General features: G+C 60.4%; 2 protein-coding genes across 2 annotated transcripts; both read right to left on the bottom strand.

Annotated features, from left to right (window-relative positions):
* GAS2L2 (growth arrest specific 2 like 2) lies at nucleotides 1-4,257 on the bottom strand. Its single transcript, XM_050909224.1, is given in 7 exon segments — nucleotides 1-1,219; nucleotides 1,388-1,493; nucleotides 1,496-1,660; nucleotides 2,018-2,114; nucleotides 2,713-2,820; nucleotides 2,987-3,222; nucleotides 3,900-4,257. Coding segments are annotated over 7 exon segments (2,289 nt in total).
* Nucleotides 4,258-8,933: 4,676 nt separating this feature from the next.
* MMP28 (matrix metallopeptidase 28) lies at nucleotides 8,934-21,079 on the bottom strand. The gene is made up of 8 exons (XM_050909011.1): nucleotides 21,059-21,079; nucleotides 18,385-18,464; nucleotides 17,546-17,709; nucleotides 13,456-13,677; nucleotides 12,551-12,796; nucleotides 11,960-12,109; nucleotides 11,265-11,432; nucleotides 8,934-10,075 (listed from the first exon to the last, which is right to left on the bottom strand). The coding sequence occupies exons 1-8, from the start codon at nucleotides 21,077-21,079 to the stop codon at nucleotides 9,681-9,683; spliced, it is 1,446 nt and encodes a 481-aa protein (XP_050764968.1). The 3' UTR covers nucleotides 8,934-9,680.
* Between the last annotated feature and the right edge of the window lie 1,448 nt (nucleotides 21,080-22,527).

The raw sequence follows: 22,527 nt of genomic DNA, 5'->3' as shown, positions 1-22,527 counted from the left end.
TCAGACCCACGCCTCCTCGTCGTCCTCGGTCAGCCAGGCACCACTGTCAGCCAGCGAGGGCTTGGCCCCGGGGTGGGTGCTGCTGGGCTGGGGGTGCCGGGGGGGTGCCGGGGGGTGATGCTGGCCCCGGGGGGCGGGTGGGCGCTGCCCCAGTGGGGTGGGGATACGCGAGGGGCGCTTGCCCGGCCTGTGGTCCCGCCGGGGACGCACCTTGGGTCGCAGCTTCAGCTTGTAGATGGAAGGCACACGCTCGGGTTTCTTCAGGCACCGCCGGGGCTTGGAGACGTTGCTGGCCCTGGCTCCCCGCGGGGTCTGGCACCCCACTCCTGGCCCCTCCGCCTCCCCTCCGGCTGGGACGGCGGTGGGCTGCGGGCTGGCTCGTGGGGGCGTTTTGGGGACCCAGCTCCCCAGCCCCACGGGGCGCAGGGGCTGCCGCCCGCGGGAGAGCTCCTCCACCACCCTGCTGTAGCCGGGGGGCTGCGCGTGCCCCCAGCACCCCTGAAGCCCCTCGCTCCCCCCACCGGGGCCACAGGAGCCCCCCAGTTCATCCGCCGGTACCCCGGGTCCCTCAGCACCCCCAGCCCTTGGGCTCGGGGCTGGGTGGCACTGCCGGGTTCCCTGGGGACCCCCCCCAGCAGCACAGATCTTGCACCCGTCTGCAAAATGGGCCAGAGGGGTGGGGGGCCGGCAGACGGCCGGGCTGGCTTTGATGGGGGGTTTACTGTTGCTGTCCTGTTTCAGAGGCTGGCTGGAGGAATTTCGGGGTGAGGGCGGTTGGCCCCGGCTGAGTGCTCCCCGGCTCCCTTCCCGCTGGCTTTTCTGGCCTTGTGAGTCTCCCCGGGCATCCCGGTGCAGGGAGGGGGCACAGACCTTGATGGGGCTGGGGGCACGGGGTGTCGCCGCGGCAGGGACCCCCCCTTCCTGCGGCCTGGCAGCCGCCACAGACGATTTGCCTCCTTGCTGGGTGCTTTTTGGAGGTGCTGGTGTCAGCCGGGTGCTGGGTGCCGTGGACCTGCCCCGTGCCGGTGCCGCAGGGGTTTTTCCTGAGGTGCTCCCGTGCAGCGCCTTGGGGACCCCCACACTGTCCTGTGTGCCGGGGGCCAGCCGGGAAGGGGTGGGTGCCCGGCGTGTTGCCCTGCGGCCAGGGGAGCTGGGTCGAGCGGGCGACCTGGACGGTGGCGGCTGCCTCCCCGAAGGGGCAGCCGGTGGCTCCCGCGTCCTGCAAGGAGAGAGAGTGGAGAAGGGCCGGGGAGCTGCTGCGTCCCCCCTCCATCCAGCCTGGTGCTGGGCACCTCCAGAAGGGAGGGCAAAAAATAATTCAGGGATGGGAGAAAAACTGCTCTGAAACCAGGCGGTTTGGGGCACGAAGCCTCTCCGCACCGCTTACCTGCCCGAAGGGACCCTCCGGGGCTGCACTGGCTCCCGGTGAGGGCTGGCACTCGGTGGGCGACCCGAGCCCTCTGGTGAGGGGGTGGCAGGGGGCCGGGGGCCGGGGGGACACGGGACCCCCAGGAGACGGGGGGCAGGGGGCTCTGCGAGCGGCTGACCAGCAGCGCGGGCTGGGGCTGGCCACGGGTGGCTGCCTTCGAGGCCGGGCACAGCCAGATCTCGTGCTGCACTTGCTGCTGGGGGCTCCTGGTTTTCCAGGCTTGTTTGTGAGCTGCGGGGAAAACGGGGGAGCTCAGCACCCCTGTCCATTGCACCCACCCCCAGGTGCAGCCCACCCAGCCGTCCCTCAGCATCCAGCCCCCCCGGGGATGTTGGTGCAAACCTGTGCTCCCTGCGAAGTGGCTTTTGGGGTCCGGCTCCATCCAAAAGTCTGCCGTGACCTCTAGTGGCCACCAAAGCCAAAGAAAGTCCCCAAAACCAGACATTCCCCAGCAAAGCAACGAGGCATCACGGTAATGAAGCCTCCCGCTCTGCAAACGGTCCCAGAAGTAGCGAGACCCACAACGGACCCCCCCCCTCACCCCAGCCACGGGGCAGAGCCACAGGGTTTGGGGACGCAGGGACTCACAGAGCGAGGTGCAGCGGCACGGGTCGTGCTTGTCCAGGTAGTGCTCCAGCGTGTCCCAGCCGCCCCCGACCCGCACCATGACGTGCTCCCGCAGGATCTGCATGGGATGCCGTGTGCCGTGAGGCCCGGAGAGGTGCATGCGGTGCACCCGTGGGATCCCCACCTCTTTTTAAGCAGCCTGGGGGTGGCACGCTCAGCCCGGCTTTGAGAGCCGTGGGCTTGCCCTAAGCGCCACCAGGTCTCCCAAAGGACAGCTTCATCCCCGGCTCAGCGCTACCGAGGCAGGGAGGGTCTCAGCTCCCGCTGCCATCCTGACAGGCACGTTTCATCACCCCAAGGAGAGCGGGGAGCCTTTTGGAAAACCCCTCTCCACCATCATGTGCTGAGCCCTTTGGGAAGGCCAGGCTTAGGGACGGATCCAGGCAGGGACAGAGCATCCCAGTGTTTCCATTGCTGGGTAATACCTGGCTCTGGCTTGGTGTGGGACAGTAAGTTTTGTCCCATACACATGGATGGTTACATCCACGCAAACACGTACCGCAGGGCCGAGCTTGCCTGCTGCCCCGCTTTGGGGATAACGGTCGTAAACCCCACATTGGCCCCATTTGGGGGATGGCTTATGGAAGAGGCTTTGTGGCAGCAGAGCAGGATTCCTGGTGCCTGTGCCCCAAAAGCATGGGGTGAAGCAGACTCACCCGGACAAAGATGAGGGTGTCAGAGTCGCCCACGCGGTATTTCCCTTCGGATATCTTGATCATGGGGAACTGGATGGGGCAGGTACAGCGGCTCACCAGGTGCTGGACCTGTGGGCAGCACGGATGGGTCCTCACCAGGGCTCCTGGGAAAGGTCCTGGTGTGGCCGTCCCCATCTCCATCCCCATTCCCATCCCCATTTCCATCCCCATCCCCGTCCCCATCTCCATCCCCATCCCCATCCCCATCCCCATCCCACTCCATGCCCCTCCATACCATCTGGTCGAGGTTGTGGAGGTCCCGTGGTTTCCTGGGGGGCCGGGGCAGGGGGGTGTCTGCAGGCACCCCCAGCTCCTGGCGGAGCTCCTCCTCGATCTCCTCCTCCATCTGCACGAGGGTCGGGGCACGCATGCCGAACCGGGCGGCGCGGCGCGCCAGCTCCAGCAGGCACAGCACAAAATTCTTCTCGTTCTTCCTCAGCACCAGGTCCTCCGTCTCGAACATCAGGACGTCTGGGGCAGGGCAGGGCTGGGCTGAGCCAGGGCAGGCGTGTGGGGATGGGGACAAAGGGGACGGGGGGGCACAGGTGGAGTCAAAACCCGCCCAAATGGATGTTATTCCCTGGAGCCATCCTGCTAGGAATATGGTTGGGTCCAACAAGAGTTGGGATAAATTAACGGAGGAAGAGCCTTCCCCTTGGGCATCTACATGCAAAGGCACCACGGCTGTTTCACGGCATCCCAAAGCCCCAAAACCCAGTGGCTGGGTGCGCTGAGGATGTGTCAATCCATGTGCATGCCTTTCCTGGGCATCCACTGGTGGTGGGGACAGGGTGACAGACCCTTTGCTCAGAGCCAGCATCGCTCCTGATGTCCTTACGGCCAGGATCATGCCGTGCATGGCAGGGCCACACTGCGGCATACACTCTTTCCATTTCCACCTCTCCAGCACATATTTGCACCCAAGCAAACACACCCGCTGCATTCCAGCACCCTACAAAGCTGCTGCCGAGCCTGGAGGAGCTTGTGCAAGAAATCCCAGCTCAGGGACACATGCGCATGGTGCTGCCTGATGCCGGGGTGGCACTGGCTTTGGGGAAACACATGGGAAAACACCCGGGGTGATGCCAGGAGCAGCTGGAGGGGAATTGCAGATGGGGACACGGGGCGGCTGGAGCCCAGCATCCTACCTTTAATATCCATCTCTTTCCTGCACCACTGGATGAAGTTGGAGACGTTGTCCCTGGCCTGGAAGGTGCCCGGCTGTGCCGCTAGGTTGCAGGTGACGCCGGCAGTGGGCAGGCGGAGGTGGCGGGCCACGTCGGGGCAAGTGCGGGCAAACTCCTCGGCCACGTGGGTGACATTGTTGGCATGGGAGCAGAGCACGGCCCCCGTCTCTAGCACCTCCACGAAGGTGCCCACCTCGATGTCTAGGTCGTACAGCTCCTTCAGCCACTCTGCCAAGTCCTCCTTCATGGCGTAGAGGTACTGCTCGCTGGACTGGTAGGGACGGATGCTCCGTACCACGGTGCCCGGCATCCCCCACATTTTGCCATAAGACTGGGAGGAGATCAAGGGTGATGGGGACACGGGTGATGGGGACACGGGTGATGGGGACATGGGGAGCTGCCGCGGGCCGTGTCCCTAGCCCACCTCCCCAGCAGCCACACTCACCCGGTGCCACTTGCTCTCTGCCACCCAGGACGGTGACGCCGTCCTCCCGGTGCCCAGAGCCCTTCTCAGGGTCCAAGGGCTGTAATGCAGTGGGGAAAGGAAATCACCCTCCCGGGCAGTGGGTGTTTTGTTTCCTTCCCAAGTGCTGTTCCCTTCTCCTTGGTGACAAGGGACCGGCTGCAAACACTCCCCGTTAACCCTTCAGCGCCTGCTCCTCCGCCGGCAGCCCTGCTCCTTCTTCCCCAGCCGCCCCAGGGGTGGATTTTCCCCCAAGACCCCTGGCTCTGGGGCAGGAAGGAGTTAGGGAGCAGCTCGTCAGCATCCCAAGTTGCTCACAACCCCAAAAGAGGGGGGATTTGCCCCCTCCCCACCATCCCTGCACCCTCCTCCACCACAGATGGGGTGACCAGGGGGCCCTACAAGATACATCTTCAGGGCTTGGTACCCCTGAATTGATAACCCTGAGGTAGTCACATTTTTGCACCCATTTTACAGGCTCAGACACTCTGCCGAGATGCCACCACGTGCTGTGCAAGCCCAAACACACCGTGGTGAGGAGCCCACCCGAGCAGGGGAGCCCCAGCATGGGTGACCCTGAGCAGGGCTCCCTCCTCCCCGGGTGGGGTGCCCAGAAGGATGGAGAGAGGCTGAGCTCCGTGCAGGTCCAGTGTGGGACCTCTGAACACATCATGGGGGTGATGCTCAGACCAGTCCCTCCGCATCTCTCCTGCCCTCCCCATGCGCACCCTGGGGCACAGCAGCACCAGGAGCTGGAAAGCCAAACCCTGAGGTGAGGGCTTCCCAAAGCCGTAGGGATCAGGGCAGAGATCCCTTGGAGAGGGCTGCTCCTGACGGTGGTCGGACTCCCAAACTCCTCGGCTCAGCTGTCCCGCAGGGTTTCTGTGCAACCTGGAAATGTCCCAGCGGAGAGAGCTGGAGGAGGAAGAGGCTGAAGAGCTGCAAAAGGTAGAGGGTAGCAACAGAGACACCACTGCCATCGCTTGCTCTGCGCTTTCCACCAAGACATGGAGCAAGGGGGTGGTCTGAGAGCCGAGCAGCCCCAAGGAGTCCCGGACCCCCACGCTCTGCCCCCCAGCTCCCCCTCCACCAGCTCCTCCCACCCACAACCCCCGGGGCAGCACTCCCAAGGAAATAAATACCCCCATGCTGATCACAAGCATCGTCACTCACTCTCAGCATTTCATTTCATCTCCTGCTAAAAATGCCAGTGGTTGCTCATGTTTGGGTGTAAATCCCTACACTTGAACCCAGGCTCATCCCTTGTTCCCGCTGCAGGGAACAGATGGGTCTCATCACCTCCAAAGGTTGGGGGGCCAGAGCAAGTCCTCGCAAGGACCCCGCTCCCCGGGAGCCCCCTTCACTCGAGGGCTTGTACCACCCCTTAGTGGGAGCTGGGAAGCCCTGCAATGTGCAACGTGTCAGGGCTCAGCCCAAGCTCCAAGGAAATACAGTAGCTCTACCTGCAAACCACAGCACAAATCCATCAATCCTCTCCCCCAAACCTCCTTCTGAAAAAAAAATAAATAAAATAAGCATGAGGGGGCTTTATTTGCATGCCTGCCTTTGGGGTTTCTCTGCACTGTGCTCCCTTGCAAACTTCTTCCCGAATTGCCCGTGACAGCGAGGTCTTTGGCAAAAGCCGAGCTCCTCCAGGGATGGCATGACTCCAGGAGCTGGGGCTTTAAGAAAATAACTACTCGGGCGAGTGGGCACTGCTGGGAATGTCGGAGACTCCCTCCCTAAGCCAGGGCTTGCAGAGCTGCCCAGGCACCCAGGTACTTTTACAAAAAGCAAATCTAGCAGGGAGGTGCTTGCACCTTGGGACTGAAACAGAGCCTCTTGTGAGCTTGGGGGGCTTCTTGCTGTGTCAGGGGACCCCATCCTCTCCCCGGAGCCAGCTACTGATGCTCACTGCAGATCATGGCTGGATCAGCCGGTGTCATTTTGGGGGAGGAAATGCAAGAATCCCAGCTATTCCCCCGGGCTGGGGAATGCGTGGCAGGCTGGCTGGAGGAGTCTGCGCCTGGCATGCCCTGCCAGGGAGCCCAGCAGGAGAAAAGGACCCTTGTGATGCAGGATTTTTCAGCCACAGCACCCAGTGGGGCCGATCGCATGGCTCCGGGTGCGAGTCCACCTCCCCCGGGCCCCCCAAACTTGTGGGGTGCAGGCAATGCAGCACAGTCACCCCATCTCTGCCAGTAACGCCGTGCTCAGCCCCATCCCTGGCAGCATCACGCATGACCCCAAGGCATCCCGACAGCACACAGCCCCAGGAAACACACAGCGGTAAGGAAGGTTAGGAAAAGAAAAACCCCAAAATGGAAGAGGATTCGAGGTTGTCTCATCCTCAGCCTCCAGTCCCATGGCGGAAGGGATGCCTGGCTCTGTCCTAAGGGGACACGAAAGGGGATAACAATCTGCTGCTTCTCTGCAGAGCTGCAGGTGTTGAGCACCCCTGGGGTACACACAGACCCATAAACCCTCCTGTCTCCAAAAAGTGGTACATGGAGCAGAAGTCGTGCTGCTCTTCTGACCCTGCTCAACACCCAGAGCAGACATCTTGACACCAAGACCTTGTCCAGCGCCAGCCTTCCCCATCAATCCCCCCATCACCCCCATCAATCCCCACCACCACCATCCCCATCATGCTGCAGACCCACGGCCGGTGGCAGCCGAGGGGGCTGGAGAGATGCGGCTCCGGGCAGGAGATGTGAGCGGGGATGGAGGCACGACCGATCTCTGCAAACATTGCGACACCACCTGCGCCGGCCGGTGGGTCCTTCCCCCTGCAGGCAAAACCCTGCCCGCTCGACGGGCAGCAGAGGCAGGATGCCCCGGCATGTTGCGGCACGAAGCAAAGCAAACAGGAGCAGCAGGGAAGGTTTTAGGGTGCTCCTTGTCCCGTGGGAGGCAAGGACCCCCCTTCACGCACCGCGATGGGCTGGGGCAAAGGTGGAGAACTGGAGGGCCCCCATCAGCATGAATTCACCCTGGGAAAAAAACGTATTAATACATCCCAAGGTGTGGAGAAAACCTCAGTAATTTGGGATGAAGGAGAGAAGAGAGTTTCCATGTTTTCTTCACCATCAGCATCATCACCATCAGTGAGTTTTCAGTGGGATCCATCCCCCCCCATTTGATCCAGCAAGCATGAAAGCTGAGGCCAAATTCAGCAATACCCACTCCAGCTCCAAACACACACATGCATCTTAAATACAGCCCTTTCAGGAAACAGGAGATTGGCTTTAAAAAAAACCAAAAACCAAAAGCACGACATGCAAACAAGCAGAAATCCCAACACCGCATATCCAGAGGTTTGTTTTATTTGCTGTCAGGTCTCCAAGCCCTTGGAACTCCCTGCAAGCAACATCGCCTTATTATCATTCAATTCAAAATAAAAATGATGCGGCCGCGTCTGTTTAGGCAACATTGAAAGTCCCCTGAGATTTTAAGCTGTAAGCAGATGAAGTCCCCGTGTCTGTGTCTGCGCAGGAAGGGCTCACTCACAAATGCCACAGAGAATGGACAGAACGGCTTGTGTTAGCTCTCCGTCCTGCCAAATCCACGTCTCAGCTGGCAACTGGCAGCACCGAAAGCCCTCGGGAAGTACAAGCCCTGGCACCTTACCTGGGGCAAGCCCAGCTCCTGCCTTCTCTGCGGGGAAGCTCTAGGGCAGGTGAGGGTGAGCGGAGGATGCTGTGCTGAAGAAGAGAGTCCTCGAAGCTGCTGGCATCAGGAGGGCACCCTGACACGGCACCCCAGCACAGCACCCCTGCACAGCACCCCAGCACAGCACCCCGGCACAGCAGGACCGGCTGCAGCCCGGCGCCAAAGCCACCGACCCAAAGCAGGGGACCCAGTGCCAGGGTCTGAGTCCTGGGAGAACCACCAGCGAAGCAGCAGCCCACTCCTGTACAACCCCAACGTGGTGAAAATCCCCAAATCTCTCAAATCAAAGGACATTTTAAGAAAGTTGAGCCCTGTCCTGATCAGCGCTGATGGCTGACATTTGCTGCCACCGCATTCAAGCCCTGGGGACCCGACACTCCCCCACGGGCTGTGGGAGACAATGGCCCTTTGCAGACATGACCGGTGACTCGGTGCCCAGGAGCCAGCGGTGTTTCCAGGTGGGGAGCCTGCTTTGGGAACGGAATGAGGAATATGCAGCCGAGCTGTCCTTGTGAGCCTGCATGCATGGACATGTCGGTCTGTCCTGCTCACCCTCTCCTCTTCCCCTCCTCCCCCAGTAATTTTTCAACCCGGTTCATCCAGCTGCGGCAGAGGGGCACAGGACTCAAAAATACGTTGATCCTGTCTCTGGCAGAGAGACAGAGCAGAGGACAGACGCTTTCTCTGCACACAAGAAAGGCTGCCAGGTGAGCACAACCCTTATTAGACACTGGAGAACCCAACCAGCCATCCCCAACCCATCAGAAAGCCAAGCTGCAATGCTCCTGCTGCCTGCGAGCTGCACAGCCACACGGTCAGCAGCTCAGCTGTACCCCCCCTCCACCCCAAAGAGGCTCCTCCACCAAAACCCTCTGCTTTCTCCCCAAAAATCCCAGCGTGTTGGTGTCTCCAGCTGGTGCCTCACCAGAGAGCCGGGAACGTGATCGCAGCCCAGCAAAGCACCCGCAGGGGATGGGTTCCTCCTCCCGGTGCCGACCCTCCATCCCGGGGGGGGGCAAGGGAGGGGAGGAGGCAGGAGCGGGGGCTCTGCGCAACACAGCGGGGGCAAAGCTCAACACGGACTCGTATTTTTGTCCAAATGTCTCTCTTCTTTTTGTTTTAACCATGAAACATTCTCAGTTTCTTATTTAAAACCACCCAAGCCCCAAACCAAGCAATGGTGAGGCACTTCTCTGCCTGATTGCGGGAAAACGACAGCTAAAGTATCAACAAACCCCAGTCCCGGTTTGAAAAAACAATGCGTAACGACATCCTGAACGTTAAGAGAAACGGGTGTGTTTGCAGTCTCCATGGCTTATACCTTTTTTTGTGGTCTTTTTTAAAAAATATTGTCTCCCAAAGCCTCCAGCCCACCTGGCTGCGGCAGAACTGCCTGGGCTGATGGCTGCCCCATCCCGGCTGCATCCCTGCTGTGCCGGGGCATCGCTCCACGAACCCACGGCTCCAGCGATCCGCGGGGAGCCCCGACCTGCCGGTCCTTGCCGAACCATCCCCAGACAGGAATCCAGAGTCAAATAAAGAGGGATCCGGGCAGCGGCGAGCGAGGTGGGGTTCAGCCCGCCCCGTTTCATCCCGGCACGCTCTGCTTAGAAGAGGACTTGCCCACTGTTTGCATCCCAGCAGCCCATCCAGGGCAGCTGAGTGGCCCATTTGCCAGTGGCCACCACTTGCAGCTTCGCCCGGTCAAATTGCCAATACTGGTCATCCCGAAAGAAGTAGACAAAGCCGTCGCGGTGGGTGAGGGCGCCTGCCGTGCCGGAGGGCAAGCCCTCCCAGTCCCGCAGGCTGCGGGGGTAGTAGGGCTCCATGCCGAGGGTCTCCTCGCTCACCACGAAGTACTTGGGTCCTTTGAAGAGGACCAGGCGCCGGAGCTGCTGGAAGTAGAGCGCGGTGTCGGGGTGCCGCGGGAGGCCGCGGGCGCTGCATTTCTGGGGGAAACCTGCCTCCAAGGTGGAGCCCGTGTAGCGCCAGCATCGGCCACCTGGGAAGAGCAGGGGAGAGGGGTTAGAGCCCACCCCAACGGGGTCCATCGCAGGACCAGCTCCAGGAGACGTGGAAGGACTCAGCCACTGGGCCAGCTCTGCAGCCCGAGACATGTGTCCTGCTGGTGACCCAACCAGCACCACTGCGGGGCTGCCCCATGGACCAGGCTGGGGGGGAATCTGAGGCACAGTAGCTCAGGGGCTTGAAGGCACGGAAAGGGACCGCCAGGGACAGAGCAAGGCCACCATGCCATCCGCTAGCCCCTGCTGCTTCCTTGCAAACCTCCCCTCCTGTTCCTGCACAGCGAGCAGGACAGAGAGACCCACACCGCTCCGGGGCCGGGACAACTGAGACCAGGACTGCAGCAGCAGGAATTGCAACTGGGGCCGAGCGCTCGGCCATCCCCGCAGCACCCTGTCCCCGCAGAGCCGTGTCACTGCAGAGCCCTGTCCCCGCGAAGCAGGCAGACAAAAGCCCCTTTCTGCTGGCAAGCCGCAGCCTGACCCAGCCCTGGGGAGGGAGGGAGCAGCTGAGGGCTGGGGAGGGAGAGGGGCTTTTGGCTCTCACCCAGCCGCAGCAACAATGTCCCCTTTCTGACGAGCCGGCAACTGGTTTCCATTAAGACTTGGGGCTGACCCTGGCAGCCGGGCTGCCTGGTTTGACCTTCCTCTACCCATCCGGCTGCGACGTGCTGCCGGGCAGCTTGCAGATGGCATTTCAGCTCCCTGTGGCAGCTCAGCCCCCGGCACGGCGCAGGGAACCATGTGTACCATGAAAACGCCACACTCGTCTCAGCTCCCCTGCGGCCACGCGTCTTTGGGGAGCGTTCTCTCCCTGAGTCCCCAAAGGGTTTGATGCATCTGGTTTTGTTTTTAAACACAGGTGAGCGCTGCTCTCTTGAACAGGCTAATGGGGAAACTGAGGCACGAGGGGGTGATGTGGGCTGCCGGGGTGATACGCTTAAGGCCATACGGTTTATCCATGGCAGGCACCGAGCCCAGGGCTCCTGCGGGTTTTTGCACACCTGGGACCCAGCGATGCCCCAGCTCTGCACTGGGAGGGGACCAGCAGGAGGGGACAGGGGACATGGGCAGGAGAAGGTGCTCCAGCCCCACTGGGACAGCCAGACCAGCAGGCAGGAGCAGCAGCAGCCCCGAGGGGAACTCTCCTGCCTGTGCCTCACTTACCTTTGAAGAAGTAAAACTTGCTGCTGAGCTGGGACCAGGCGCAGGCGTCGATGCCGGCAGGGAGGCCGGGCCAGCGTGTCTGCAGGGGCCGTGGGTCGCTGGCGTTGCCACTCACCGACACCACCCAGTAGTGGCTGCCCTTGAAGATGTAGAGGTTGTGATCCGCGTCTGCAGGGCAGAGGGAGGAGGGGGTCCCGGGTGAGAAAGCTCATCCCACCTCCCAGCCACCACTCCCCGGTTCCCCTCTCCTCCCCGTGCAGCTCTGCTGTGCTTTGAGGATGATCGGGGTTTGGATGCTCCCTTCTGCCTTTCCAGCCGCCCCCTCAGCTTTCATAATTCATTGCCTCCACTCCAGCCTGGAGAGGATAAAAGCTGACCACTGCTCCCGCTCGAGGCTCGTCTTTCACAGTTGAGCTCCTGCAGCGAATCAGCCTTGCCATGGCCCAACTTTTAGGATGTTTTCCCCCCTTGTAACACACCAAACCATCGCTGTGTCCTCAAGATGCACTCCACTCCGCAGCAGCAATGCGCATCAGCGATGCCTCCAGCCCCAGGAGCACATATGGGGCTGTGGACCAGCCAAAGCCACCTTTCCCACCGCTGGAGCTTATCAGAGCAGAAAGTGGCTGCTGCAGCGCTGGGGCGAGGGGTTGGGGTACGTGTTTCGGGAGAGGGCTGTGCTGGCCAACACTCACCAGCGGTTATGGCATCAAAGAAGGAGTGGCAGTAATAGGCACTGAGGCTCCTCCGCTGCCGGTCCCCGCTGTAAAGGTCCGTGCTCCAGTCCTGGAAGTGAGTGAAGACCTTTCCCGGGAGCTGGATGGCTGAGCCCTTGGAGGGCTTCCCTGGGATGAAGCAGGGAGTGGTGAGTCATGGAGAAGGGGCAGGGAAACGGCTTTCCCCAGGGCACTGCATGAGCACAGGGCTGGGGAGCCATCCCAGGACTCCAAACACTCCTTGTCCCACTGTCTGGTTCCTGTCCCCCTCTATATGGTGGTGGCAAAGACCCCTTGGTACCCCCCAAAAAACACACACCAGTGTTTCCCTGGTTGCAAACATGCGGGCAGCAAGTCCAACCTTTCCTGCCCTGGAGGACCTGGTACCCACCCCACATGCCCTACTGCACCTTCCTCCCCAACCACAACGGGATGGGGCCCATCCCCACTGTGCCCCTTGCACGTAGTTCTCTCCCCTTGCAGAGACCTGCTCCCATCCCTGCTCCTCGCTCTCCATCCAAGGGAACAGCCCCGGAGGAACCGAGGGATGCTCGGGGAAGCCAGGCTCACCATACAAGTTCTGGACAGCCAAGATGTCATCCCAACTGAGGACAAAATCCTTGCTGAGCTTCTTGTAGTAGGGAGACATCAGGGCACTCTTGACAGGGGAGTGCTCCAGCCCCAGCGTGTGGCCGACCTCGTGTGCCACCACGATGAAGAGGTTGCGCCCTTTGCCGCTGTGCAGGGACCAGCGCTCGGCGCTGTCGAAGTGGGCTTCTCCGCGCTGGGGGAAGAAGGCGTGAGCCAGGGCTCCTCCTGGGGACACGAGAGCCATCAGGGACCATGGGGCAGGAGAGGACCTCAGCCACAAGCCAAGGGGGCACATGCAGCTCTGGTTCGCTTAAATATGCATCAATTTTAGCTCTTTGGGAGGCCCCCCAAGAAAGATCAGCAGCTTCCCACGACTATTTCCCGCAGCAGGTGCAACCCAAAGCAGTTCTGCCTTCTGCTCCTCAGCACGGGGGGGTTTCTCTGCTCTGTGGTTTGCGCGTTTGGTTTCTTTGCTGGGCTCGGGCCAGGGACTGAAGCCACCACAGTGACCCACGCTGGGCAAAGGCTCAAGAAGAGAGAAAACCTGGGCTTGTCTGATAGTGGATAAGCAGAAAGGCTCAGCTGGAAGGAATGAGCTCAGTTTGGAGGATGCCATCAGGGTGGGGAGGGCTCCTCGAAGGCCATCAGCATGATCCTATAATGAGTATCATCTCAGCCACCTCGCTGGCAGACCTCAGTTACAGAGTTGGGAGTGAGGACCCCAAATCAGAAAGCAAACAACCGGTACAAACTGGGTTAGAGGGACTGCTGGGGCAGAGCCCTGCCTCCATCACTCCCAGCCCATTGCTGCCCCAGCCCTCCTCCCTGCCGGGAAAGAGCCCACGTTGTAAAAGAGAAGCTTACGAGGGGGAAGCGACCAGCACCTGGTCCATCGAAGGCGTTGTTGAGTCCGTCGTTGTGGTCCCCATGGAAGAAGGTCAGGCGGATGTCAGCCGGGCCATCCCGCGCCTCCCAAAACACCAGCGAGGACACGTTGCTCCAGAGCTCGAAGGCGGCTTTCACGGCCAGGCGCACCTCGTGCTGTGGCAGGTAGGAGGGCCAGTTCACCACCCGGTAGGTCAGGTGCCTCTTGTACCACCTCCCGCCTGCAAGAGGGGCAAGCTCAGCACGACGATGGGGACTCGGACTTGTTCTTCCACCCGGGGGCTGCCTGGGTGGAGAAAAGCTTCCCGGTGCTGGGAAATGCCATGGCTTTCCCAAGCCGAAGCTGAAAGTCAACCCAGGTGTCCCACCAGCAGCCTCGGCACCCTGCACCAGCAGCAGGATCTGACCCATGAAACCCCTCTGAAGGTGCCACCACTAGATCCCAGAGATTCCCAAGGCTGGAGCTGCAACCAAACCCTAAGACAGGGGCCAAAACCTGTTTGAGGAGAGGAGAAGCTGGGGCACCCAGTTTGAACCCCCCTTGCCTCATCATGCTTTCCAGGGCCAAATCCTGCATGGGTCCCTGACCTGCAGGTCTTCTGCCTGATGCCAGCTTCATGCCCAGAAGAAAATGCAGCCCAAGGACTGGCTTTCAGGGAGAGAAAGCAAAGCCACCTCTGAAAACAAGTGGCCCAAAGGCAAAAGGAGTGGGAAGGGCTCTCGGCAGCACCTTGGGGGCACAACGGGACTGCAGGAATGGGGGATACAGGATTGCAGCCCAGTTAAGGCAGATTTGCCAAGAGCTGGGCACCAGCCAGAGGGAAAAAAAGAGCCGATCCTCAAGGGGAGAACAGTCAGGTTTGAAATGCATCCCCAGGAAGGAATGGTACCGACCACCATAACAGCAAATGCTGATCTCCATCACATGCCCGGAGACCCCAGAGACATCCAGGGCTTCATCCAGCTGGCCGGCAAGCACAGGCAGGGAGGGAAAGCGCCTGTTTCTAGCAGGGGGAGCTGCAGCAGAGCCCTGCGGCTGGGCCCTGCGGTGCCTCTGCACCTTCTGCAACAAGCCCGGATGCTACAGGGATACCAAAACTGGGGGGCCACGGGAGGCGTGTGTGCAGGGCTGGGGCTCCCCAGCACCCAAAGCTCCCTTGGTGAGCGGGGGCTCCTCCCCGTCTCCCCTGAACTCCCTCCCGTAGTCCCAGCCTTGTCTGGTTTTACCTCCTGTACATGTAATTTGAACACAGCAGATACTGAGCCAAGGCAAGGAAAAGGAGGGCAGCTCCCCAGTGGTAGGGCTGTCTTTTCACCATTTTTAAGGACATCCTGACCATTTCTACCTGCAGAAGTTGTTGCCTGGAAGCCCAGCCAAGGATATCCCAGCAGGAACAAACCATTGCTCACCATTCATTTTAAAAGCATCATTTTACCAGCACCAAGGACCTTACTGCCCATGGCTTCCTTAAAAGCTCTTCCAGGGGAGACAGAGCCCCGATGCCACCAGGGCAGATGGTGACAACAATGAAGGGGACAAGCCCATGAGTAAGCTCTCCACCCTCCTCCCACCACGCAGGAGTGCAAAGATGTGTGCTCCCGCAGCCGCCGTGCAGCATCACAGCCCCCTCCTCCTCCTCCAGCAGCTGTGGGGACCCTGGGGCCCCACGATGACATCTAGCCGGGGGCGTCCGGGAGCGGGAAAGAAGCCGTGGGGCCACGCTGGGGAGATGTGGGTGCCAGAGCTGGTGCTGAGGCGTGGGAGCAGCGACAGACCTCCAGCGACTACGCCGGCTCCAGATGTGCGGGGAAACAGGGGGAACGGAGCTGGCAGCACGCTGGGGCTTGCTGCTGTGGGTCTGAGCCAAGCCGCTCGGCAAACCTGGCGGACATCCCATCCCATCCCAGCTCTGTTTCCTTCTCCCCCTTTTCTGAGCAGCCCATGGCAGGGGAGGCTCTGGGCCAGCTGGTCGTGCTCCTGGGGGCAGAATCGGTTCCCCCTGCTCGTCAGTGCAACGGCAGCCTCCAACTCAAAAGGGACACGGCTGCGCTTTCCACCGGCCAGGACAAACCCTGCGTGGCAAAGGCTAAATACCTGCCTGGGTGGCTGCAGCCCTAAGATAAAGCCTCAGCATCCCATCCGTCCCTCCACGGGGGCAGAGCATCTCCCACTGGAGGAGGATGGATGGCACCAGCAGGCAGGGCTGGGTGAGGCAAACGTGGCCGGCTCTCGGGAAGAGGAGGGCTGGGCGCCGCACGCAGCCATTAAGCCCGGGACAATCACAGGCAGGGAGTTCCCCAAGGGGAAATTCAGGATGCCAGCTGCCCGACATGCCGTCTGACCAAGGATCTGCTGGTCAGCAGAGCTCCCGGCCAGCTCCGGTGCCTGGTAAAGCCCACCAAGGCAGCTAGAAGAAAGTCCTCTTCCCGGCACCCTCCACTGCGGACCCCCATTTCCAAACAGGACCTGTCCCCAAACCTTCCCAGAGAGCAGAAAGCCTTGGGCTTCAACTGCAGAGGGGAGGTTTTGTTTAGAGGCGCAGAGAGAGGCGGATGCACCGGACCCCATCCCACGCAGGGAGCCGATCTCCACCGCTGGGCTGGGACCGACCCTGGGAGCAGCGGGAGGGACGGATGCCCTCCCGAGCCCCGCGCTGGCCATCACTGCTGGGCTAACCCGGTTGGGAGCCAAAACTCAGCCAGGGTTGGCTTTTGCCCAGGCTCTGGGGTGTCAGCATGCCTGAAGCCATCGGGATGACGGACCCGGCGGCTGCCCGGTGAAGATCCTGCTGGGAGAGGGGTGGATAACAAAGCACTTTGCTGGCTCAGCTGCAGCAGCTTCCTGCTTCAAGTAGGATAAACAGCCAACCTAGCACAAAGCCTCCGGCCTTCCTGGCCGGTGCCGCCAGCCGTGTGGGCACCCCCTCCCTCCCCTCCAGCCTGTGGGCACCGATATGGCGTTGCTCCCATCCCCGCTGCCTGCTGGTGCTGCTGCCGCCGGCTGCACCCCGGCTTGCTGCCACGGGGGATGTGCCGGCACCAGACCACCGGAGCAATAACCGGTGCCACACAGAGCCACACAGGTGCCTTCCTTGTCTGGGCTCAGAGCTGCCGGGCGTCTCTTGCCACCCACCCGCGGACCACGATCCCCAGAAAGGAGCCCCATGAGCCACAGGGCACAGGCTGCTTCTGTTTGCCCATCTCCTGCCGTATGCCCTTCCCGGTTCTGCGTCATTGCCCTCCTGCCCGGGACACGGCAGACCCTCTGCCCGGGATGGCGCCTGCAAGGGCGATGCTGTACATCAGGGGTTTGGAAGGAAAGCCAGAGGCAGGAGGAAGATGACGGGGCTGTCTCCTGGGGCCGTCCATCGCCAGCCCTGCCAGATGCAGAGACAGCCTGACACGGCACAGAGCTCTTTCTTAATCTCGCCTTCATTTTTCCCATGTCCTAAGCACAGCTGGCCCCAGCCTTCTTGCTCTCTAGGAATCCAGTTACTCACCCGTAAGCCCAGGAGGCAGCTCAAGTGAGACAAGAGGCCCAATCCTGGATACACAGCAGCAAGAGAGGTTGCTTGGAGCAGAGCTGAACCCTTTAACGTGGGTGAAACAACTCCCTGTGCCCAGGCAGCCCAGCACCAGCAGGTTTTGTGGTTACTGCTGGGTGACTAACACACATTAGAAGTCTCAAAGCTCAGCAGAGATAACTTCACTGTGTGCCAGCCCCTGCCCTCCGGATCATGCCACCAGGGCTGCGTCCAAGGCCAGGGTGACCTGATAGCTGCTTGGGAGATGTCCTGGCTCCCTTGAGAGCAGTAAAACCACCCCGGAGGGCTGAATTTCCCCGTGAGTGGGAGTTGCGCCTCTCTAACCATTGCTGACATCAAGCCATACAGAACAACTGAAAACAAAGAGGTTTAACAATAAAGCGGTGCAAAGCCCAGGTGGGTCCTGGGATGGACGCTGTGCCGACAGGGCTGCACCTCCCACCCACGGCAGCACCTCCAGGAGTCCAGTTACAGGATGGAAGAGTTGGACTGCCAGCACCCCAGAAACCCAAACCCCACCGGGACCCCCGGCGTTGACGCTTACCGTGCTGCGCGGTGCGCCTGCGGCGCCGGGCGGCAGATGCCCGGTGTGCCGAGGCAGCGCGGCTCTCCCCGTCGCCCGTGCCGCACCGCGGCAGAGCCATCTGATGGAGCGTGGGGGCATCCAGGACCCCGCTGAGTGGGAGGTGGGTCACCCACTGGAAGTCCCTGGAAAAGGAAGGGAGATGTCAGCACCCACACCCGGACCCCCCCGGGGTGGGGGGGGTGGGGTGGGGGTTCGGTTGCGTTTGTGCCGGGTGTTTGACCTGAGCCAGGGCTTTCACCCAGCAAGTTCCGTGCCCTGCCATCAGGAATGCATCTGGCTGATAAAACAAGAAGGATTTGGCTCTGAAACCACATCTGACCAGCAATCCATCTCCCAGCAGGGCAAAAGTAGACAGGGGAGCCTAAAAAATGCCTTTCTGAGTTTTTAACCCCAGTTGTTTGACTTTGCACTTGATTTCGTGCAGGGTCAGGCCAAGGATGCTCCCAGAGCCAATGTGATCTCATTAGGAGAAGTCCGAGCAGGGGCCGTCAGCTCGGCCCCCTGACATCTCCCAGCCGTCTCCAACCTCAGCCTCACCACAGATATTACTGTAAGGGGAGCATCGGGCCATAAAAGGCAAATAAAGCAGCGCAGCGAGGCGCCGGGCTGCCAGCAGCCGGCATCCAGCTGCGGGAGCTGGGTACGGACCGGCATTTCCAAAAAGGACTGGTTGTGCTTTATCATCGGACCGTGCGAGAGAGAGCCCCCGGCTGCAAAAAGACACACACCCCCCCCAAGCACCGGCAGCTCCCACGCAGCTGGAGTTGCTGCTGCAGTTTTAAAGAAAAGGCTCGTACCTCACCGCCTCTGTGAACTCAGTGGGGCTGTGCGTGCCGGGCCCCGGCTCGCCGAAGTAGCCGTATTTCTCCAGGAACAGCTGCAAGAAGAGACAGGGGAGAGGCGCAGCTCAGGGGACAGGCAGGCGTTTGCACATCTTGGCTTGGGGGGGGGGGAAGGAGACGCGATGGGAAACAGCGCAGCAAACCCGGGGCTGTGCAGAAACTCCCAGTTATTTTTGTCCTCAGACCTCTGCACCCCAAGCAGCCGTACCTCCTGCGGGTGCCAAGCCGACCTGGTCTACGTGTTTGCATTACGGGACTTGGGAAAACCTCGACTAAGCCCGTCATTTTTGATGGCTCTTGGGTTTTTGGCCACGACACGACGGAGGCGTAGGAGGAAACATTGCTATCAACAGATCAAAAAACTCTGCTGCTATGTCATCTGCAGCCAGAGGCTACCAAACCCACTCGAATCACCTCGGATGGATCAAGGCAATGATTAAAATAAAGGCTGAAGTGCTGTGGACACGAGTAGAGTGGGGTGAGATGGGGTCAGCCTGCAGCCTCCCCCCATCCCCACGCAGGATGTGCTGCTGCAAAGCGGAGACACTCCAGGGGCAATCTGCTCTGCCAAACCATTCTTCTTCTTATCGGCCATTTACATGGACAGACATTGTCGCTCTGAACTTGCTCCAACACATAAATTGCATGTTAAAGAAAATAAACGGCTTCCCTCTGCCCAGCCTATGCCCCCAGCTTTCAGAGAAGTTAATAGCCACGGCCGCAGGAATGCTCCACACCCGCCTTCCCCGCCGCCGGGGATGTCTGCAGGAGACAAACAAGCCGCCCAGCATCCTGTTAGTGCAACAGAATCGGAGTTGTTGCAGTAAGGAATAAAAAGTGAAAGTGGCTGCTTCGTTTCCCGCATCCCAAAGGAGAGGTGGGCTGAGCACCAGGACTGCTATGGACCGCCCGGGGACAGCAGGGCCGCTGCCCGCTGCAGAGCCTTGTGCTTTTAAAGCCTCTTCCCTCCCTGCTCATCTGGGGGGTTACTGATGGGCGAGAGGGCAGGGAGAAGAAGGGGGTTGGTGTTAACCTGCACTCGATGCTACTCCTCACCATCCACCTCCAGAGATTCGATCCCCCCCCCGTGCCCCCGCGGAGGCGGCAGCATCCCTTCCTGGGTGCGGGCAGCACCGAGCCGGCCGCGCTTTGCCGGTCATCCGGTGGGGAGCGGGAATGGTTTCTGGATATGGCAGCCCCGGGGCGCACCGGGGCCTCTCCCTCTCCTCCTCCTGCCCAAAGCCTCCGCTTGCCATTAACAGTCATCCTCACGTCATCCCCAAACACGTCATCCTTTGCGCCTGCCACCTCCCCGCGGGCAGGGCAGGCACCTTCCATGTGCTCTCTGCCAGTTCCTCACCCCTTCGGGAGCCCTCCCTACCGCCTTCCCAGACTTCATCTCCTCCAGCCATGCAGTCAGTCTCCTCCTTTACACCCCTTCTACCTGCAGGATCCCCCTCCGGCTGCAGCGCAGCAAGGACCGGCACGGCTTCCTGCCTGGACACGCTCTTCACCCAGCCCAAGCCAAAAAATCTGGCCGTGTTTCCCACTGAACACATTTACCAGCTGCCTACCTCGGCTGGAGGTAGCAACATCTTCTTGTAGCAGCATCAGACTGCAGCAGGAAAAGCCTGAGCATGGCCAGAGTCACCCAGACACTGCGCACTGGGTCCCAGTGAGTCAGGATAAACCGGGCATGAGCAAGCACCGTGCCGGCAGGCGAGAGGATCGGCTTGTTCGCCGGGCGAAGCCACAACACCTCTGCCTGGGGATGGACCATATAGCCTGGACATGCCATCTCCCCAGCCATACGGGGATAACTCCTCCCTTTACCTGGGTACCAGGAGGCAAAATAGAGCAGCAACTCGGGATGCGCACCCAGGGAAGGAGGACACGGGGACAGGGGAGCCTCCTGGGGACGGGGCGGCAGGGAGGTTTGGTAGCCCTGAGAGAGCAGTCTGGAGAGGAGAAGGTATCTGGCCCTCCTTCTCTGCGGTTGTGTTTTTGTAATACTCTCCTCCAGAATTAGAAAATCACCAGCTACATACATATGGATGCGGGGTGATAATCCCCAGTGGTTACATCACCGCAGATAAATGTGAGCTACAAAGCACCCAGACAGAAAGTCCCAGGTCTCAAATCATGGCACAGTCTGAACCTTTTCTACCACAGTTTTGCTTTCACCAGCACTGCCTGCGCCCTGCACACCCCCAGAGACCAGCCAGGCTCTGGTAGGGCTGGGTGGAAGCTGGCACCAGCCCATTGAACCTCGCCAGAGGCTAAAATGCAAAGCCTGACCGTGCTGGGAAAACCCCCTCCCTCTTGCCCCAGATGGGGAAATGCTTTTTTCCATACAATGGGAAAAGAAAAACAGCAGGAAACCAAGAGCTGAGCATTAATATGAAATACGCCCGGCTCCCCCTCCGCATGAGGGAGGGAGGGAGAAGAGGAAAGATCCAGCTTCCCCGGGAGCCAGCACCAGGGCAGGAGAGCCTTTGGGGCTGCAGCAGGGACAGCGGGAGGAGAGTTTGGGGGAGACGGAGGGGCCCTTCCCATCTCAGAGCTCTGATGTGGAGCTGCTTAGAACCCTGGAAGTCATCTCTGCTGAGAGCTAAAGCCAAGGAAACACCTTGCCCTTGACCGCAGGCATCCCAGGTGGAAGACAGCCAACAGCAAATACAATTAGACCTCCCTCCCTGGAAACTGGGATAACAAGAGTGCAGAGACAGCAGGCTCTGGTCCTGCCTGCCCTCCCCTCCAGACACTCAGCTTCTGGCACCTTTCCACCAGTTAAGCATCAGAGAAGCCTCACGTTGGGCTCCCGTTGACCGTGGTCCCTTCTGCTCTGCCTGGATGCAAACCCCATCTCTCCTCTCCATCCCCGGCAGCGGAGGGAAGCGATCCCATCTTGCCGAAGGGTGGGCAGGCGTTTGGTGTCACGATTACGGAGGATGCCGGCCACAAGCTGCACCTCCAAGGTCTTTTGTTTTTAATCACGAGAGGACAGCAGCCCGGCGAGCCAGCCCAGGCGGGTCCTTGGCCCCAGTGCCCAGCAGCCCTAGGCTCCATCATTTCACCGCCAAGACGGACACGGGGGAAGCTGCAGCTCCCGCTTTTCAGCCTCAGTTTCCCCCTGCAGCACAGACACAAGGAGAGCTGACCCCCGGGACGAGCAAGTTTTGGCACGGCCGCAGAAGCAGCGGCGGCTCCTCCTGCCCATCGGGTCGCTGCCTGCCTGCGAGCTGCCTTCAGAAGATATCAAGGCATTTAACAACATTCATTTCTTTCCGCTCTCCCAAGCCACATTCCTGCCTGCAGTCGCTAACCCTTAGGCAGAGTCCTTGTGTCTCTTTTGTTGAAGTGTGTGTGTAAGTATCTATATAAATATTATATATATAGACACACACAGACACACAAGAAGGGAGATTAGCAAGTACAGAGCTTGGTTGTCCTCCCGCTGAAAAGACAGCGAAACGTCAGCTAATTCTGTATGTTAATGACAGAGGCTGATTAAAACCCCAAGCCCCGTCTGGTTGCTGTGATGCTCCCCCGCTGTGCCTAATCCGGTCCTGAAGGAATCTCCTCTCCCACCTACCCCTCCTGGAAATCTACTTTAGCTGGAAATTATCTACTTGCCACTGAAGATGTGGAGCTGGTGAAATACTGTGCCCAGCATCTTTTAAGCTCCTTTACTCTTCCCGCTTGATCTTGAGCTGAGAAGCAGGGGCAGCAGGCCAGGATTGCAGCAGGTCTAACCAAAACCCCTCCTGGTCTCAGTAACCCAGATCTTCGGGATGCTGAACCGGAGCTAGCTCCCTGCCTCCCCATCTGCCTGGACAGGAGGGATGCTACGGGACAGGAACAATAGATATCCCATCACTTGAAAGGAAACAAAGGCCATGAAACGCACTGGGCTTGGTGTTACCTGCCTGCGGGGCTGGCAGATCCAGATCGCTCTGCTTGTTTGTGTGTTAAATACAAGAATATCTCAGCAGCACTTACTACAACTCACTCCTGCATTTGAAACCAGCTCGCAGCTTCGCCCGGGCACCCCATGCCCTGGGTAGCGATGGGCTGCACCACCCAGCTACAGCTCTG

This window comes from Gymnogyps californianus, chromosome 20 (genome assembly GCF_018139145.2).
Source record: "Gymnogyps californianus isolate 813 chromosome 20, ASM1813914v2, whole genome shotgun sequence".
Classification (NCBI taxonomy): Eukaryota; Metazoa; Chordata; class Aves; order Accipitriformes; family Cathartidae; genus Gymnogyps; species Gymnogyps californianus.
Note: the sequence above shows the minus strand (reverse complement) of the source record. Positions and strands in the feature narration are given on the sequence as shown.